Raw genomic sequence first — 3,862 nt, 5'->3', positions numbered from 1 at the left:
ACAGCGGACGGACATCATCCTGTGGCTGCGGACTGTACAGATCACGTGCCGACACCTCGTACATCAGCCCCCCCGTCACTGTGTCGTCCTATTGTGTGAATACAGCCCAGTGGTCACTGGTGTCCAGTCAGACTTGTGCTACTACGGCAACTACAATAGGGTAACCACAACAAGCTGCGGCAAACTGACCCCTAATTACAGGTCTGGACACCGTATATAAGGAGCAGCTGAGACGTGTCTGCAGTTACCTGTAACCTCCGCCGCCTCACAGCCATGGCCGCCTACACAAGCCTCCTCCTGGTCGCTGCTCTCTGCACTGGTGCAGGTAAGTGGGAAATGCGGCAACTCCAGATGTTTGCTGAAGCGTCTTATTATTAGTGGTGTTTTTAATGCATTTTTTAGTCTATGTTTTAATGCAGCATCTTGAAGTGTTGGGTTAAAAAAGTCATATGAAACACAAAAAAACAAAAATTTTTGTGTCAAGGCAGCTTCTTTGGGGTATTTTAAGGGGTGCTTTTTGCAGTGATTTAGGCCAAAAAAAAAAGTCACCTTTAGATGTCGGCTACTAATCTATGGGGAAGGCTAAATTCAACTCAAAAATGCATTTTTTTAATTTAAAAAATAAATAAATATTTGCAACCACGACGTGCTCCAGGTCTGGTGTTTTTGTCTCCTTTTCTGGCGTCTCACAGATATTTTTTTTTTTGCTGTTTTTGACCTTGCTTGAAAACTTGCAAGTGTCCACATGTGTTGCACTTTTTCGTGCCATTTTTAAATAGCTTTTTATGTATTTCTTTATATTGATTTAAAGAGGAAGTGACATCAGACAGAGTTACATCAAGCTGTGTGACGACCCCTGGCAGAGCTGGGTGACGACCCCCGGCAGAGCTGGGTGAAGACCCCTGGCAGAGCTGGGTGACGACCCCCGGCAGAGCTGGGTGACGACCCCCGGCAGAGCTGGGTGACGACCCCTGGCAGAGCTGGGTGACGACCCCCGGCAGAGCTGGGTGACGACCCCTGGCAGAGCTGGGTGACGACCACTGGGGGAGCTGCCAGGGTCACTGACTGTCACCCAGCTTTCCCAGAAAGAGATATAACTATCATGTGACTTGTGAACGTGTCTCTATTGTTTTTATTGCAACCTTTTCATCCTGGCAGGGCCCCAAGGGCCACACCTGTTCCAGGTTCTGCAAGGGTTGAGAGAGCATGCTGGGGGTTGTAGTTCCCAGCCTCCATGGATACTTTATGCAGTCCTGCTTGTCTCTTGCAGTTTACTCCTTGACCTGTTACACGTGCGCATCTCAGAGCAGCAACACCAACTGCATGACGGCGACCAACTGCAGCGCCACGGACACCAGCTGCATGACCTCCGTGGTGTCCGGCGGAATCGGTGAGTGCCGCAATCTGGGGTCCACAGTATAGCATCCAGGGGGCTGCGACCAGGAAGAGTGCAGAGACAGAGGGAGGGACAGAGACAGGGGCAGAGAGACAGAGAGAGTGACAGAGACAGGGGCAGAGAGAGAGAGACAGAGAGAGAGAGAGAGAGAGAGAAAGAGAGGGAGAGACAGGGGCAGAGAGAGAGAGACAGACAGAGGGAGGGACAGAGACAGGGGCAGAGAGACAGAGGGAGAGAGAGAGACAGGGGCAGAGGGAGGGACAGAGAGGGAGAGACAGAGAGAGACAGGGGGGGAGAGACAGAGAGGGAGAGAGAGAGAGAAAGAGAGGAATAGAGAGGGACAGAGGGGGAGAGAGACACAGAGACAGGGGAGAGAGAGGGGGACAGAGAGAGGAATAGAGAGAGAGATATAGAGGGAGAAAGAGAGGGCCAAAGAGACAGCGGGATAGAGAGATACAGAGGAAGAGGGAGAGAGGGGGAGAGAGAGACAGGGGCAGAGATAGAGGGAGTAAGAGAGGGCCAAAGAGACAGAGGGATAGAGAGAGACAGAGGAAGAGAGGGGGAGAGAGACAGAGCGAGGGTCAGAAAGAGAGAGAGAGACAGGGATAGACAGAGGCAGATAGAGGGACAGCGAGAGAGACAGAGAGTAACAGAGAGGGTGAGAGGGAGAGGGAAAGAGAGAGATGGAAGAAGAGAAACAGAGAGAGACAGATAGAGAGACAGAGGGAGGGAAAGAGAGAGAGAGAGAGAGAGAGGGATAGAGAGAACTCCACAGTGTGACTGCTCTTACAGTAGAGACCTCCACAGTGTGACTGCTCTTACAGTAGAGACCTCCGCAGTGTGACTGCTCTTACAGTAGAGACCTCCACAGTGTGACCGCTCTTACAGTAGAGACCTCCACAGTGTGACCGCTCTTACAGTAGAGACCTCCACAGTGTGACCGCTCTTACAGTACAGACCTCCACAGTGTGACCTCTCTTACAGTAGAGACCTCCGCAGTGTGACCGCTCTTACAGTAGAGACCTCCGCAGTGTGACCGCTCTCACAGTACAGACCTCCGCAGTGTGACCGCTTTTACAGTAGAGACCTCCGCAGTGTGACCGCTCTTACAGTAGAGACCTCCACAGTGTGACTGCTCTTACAGTAGAGACCTCCACAGTGTGACCTCTCTTACAGTACAGACCTCCACAGTGTGACCGCTCTTACAGTAGAGACCTCCACAGTGTGACCGCTCTTACAGTAGAGACCTCCGCAGTGTGACCGCTCTTACAGTAGAGACCTCCGCAGTGTGACCGCTCTTACAGTAGAGACCTCCACAGCGTGACCGCTCTTACAGTAGAGACCTCCGCAGTGTGACCGCTCTTACAGTAGAGACCTCCTCAGTGTGTCCTCTCTTACAGTAGAGACCTCCGCAGTGTGACCGCTCTTACAGTAGAGACCTCCGCAGTGTGACCGCTCTTACAGTAGAGACCTCCAAAGTGTGACCGCTCTTACAGTAGAGACCTCCGCAGTGTGACCGCTCTTACAGTAGAGACCTCCATAGTGTGACCGCTCTTACAGTAGAGACCTCCGCAGTGTGACCGTTCTTACAGTAGAGACCTCCGCAGTGTGACCGCTCTTACAGTAGAGACCTCCACAGTGTGACCACTCTTACAGTAGAGACCTCCGTTCTGTGGTCATCTCCTGATTGTCTTCTCTCCCCTCCTGTAGGGAGTCTCTCTGCCGCCACCATTACTAAGACTTGTACCGCAGTCTGTGCAGAAACCGGATTTAACGCTGTTGTGGTCTCAACAAAAGTGTCCTGCTGCAACACTGACCTGTGCAACACCAGCGGAACCAGCAGCATCAAGGCCACCTACACCGTCCTCGCCGCAGCCCTGGCCGCCATCGGGGTTCTCCTCAGAAGCTCCTCCATGTAATTTTCAGATTTTATTAAAAAAAAACTCTAAATCTAGCATGTAATAAAAGGCTACAGAGATGTGGTGGTGTTGTGTCATCTCTGGGGGGGGGGGGGGGGGGGTGGCAGGCGATCGGTAACAGACTCCTGGATTCACTCTTGTGACTGTCAATCATTGAAAAATGCCATCATTGTCTCAGACAAGAATACCGCTTTAAGTTTTACCATGGTCATTGTTGGGAGGGGTGCAGGTTGACAATGAAAGACCAGAAAAGGTTGTGCACCCCCATTACTTCAGGGTTGCTCCTTAGCCTTTACTTCAGGATTGCTCTTCAGTCTTTACATTGCTCTTTAGTCTTTACTTCATGGTTGCTCCTCAGCTTTTCCTTTAGTGTTGCTCTTCAGTTTTTATCTCACAGTTGCTCTTCAGCTATTACTTCAGGGTTGCTCTTCAGCTATTACTTTGAGGTTTGCTCTTCAGCCTTTACTTCAGGGTTGCTCTTCAGCCTTTTCTTCACAGTTGCTCTTTAGCTATTACTTCGGGGTTGCTCTTCAGCCTTTACTTCAGG

General features: G+C 51.1%; 1 protein-coding gene across 1 annotated transcript; it reads left to right on the top strand.

The window, feature by feature from the left end:
- The first annotated feature begins 273 nt into the window (after positions 1 to 273).
- On the top strand, positions 274 to 3,315 carry LOC122923733 (lymphocyte antigen 6E-like). The gene is made up of 3 exons (XM_044274583.1): positions 274 to 325; positions 1,271 to 1,390; positions 3,107 to 3,315. Exons 1-3 carry the CDS (start codon positions 274 to 276, stop codon positions 3,313 to 3,315), a joined length of 381 nt encoding a protein of 126 aa, XP_044130518.1.
- Positions 3,316 to 3,862: the final 547 nt, after the last annotated feature.

Source organism: Bufo gargarizans, unplaced genomic scaffold, assembly GCF_014858855.1.
Source record: "Bufo gargarizans isolate SCDJY-AF-19 unplaced genomic scaffold, ASM1485885v1 original_scaffold_1838_pilon, whole genome shotgun sequence".
NCBI classification, from domain to species: Eukaryota; Metazoa; Chordata; class Amphibia; order Anura; family Bufonidae; genus Bufo; species Bufo gargarizans.
Note: the sequence above shows the minus strand (reverse complement) of the source record. Positions and strands in the feature narration are given on the sequence as shown.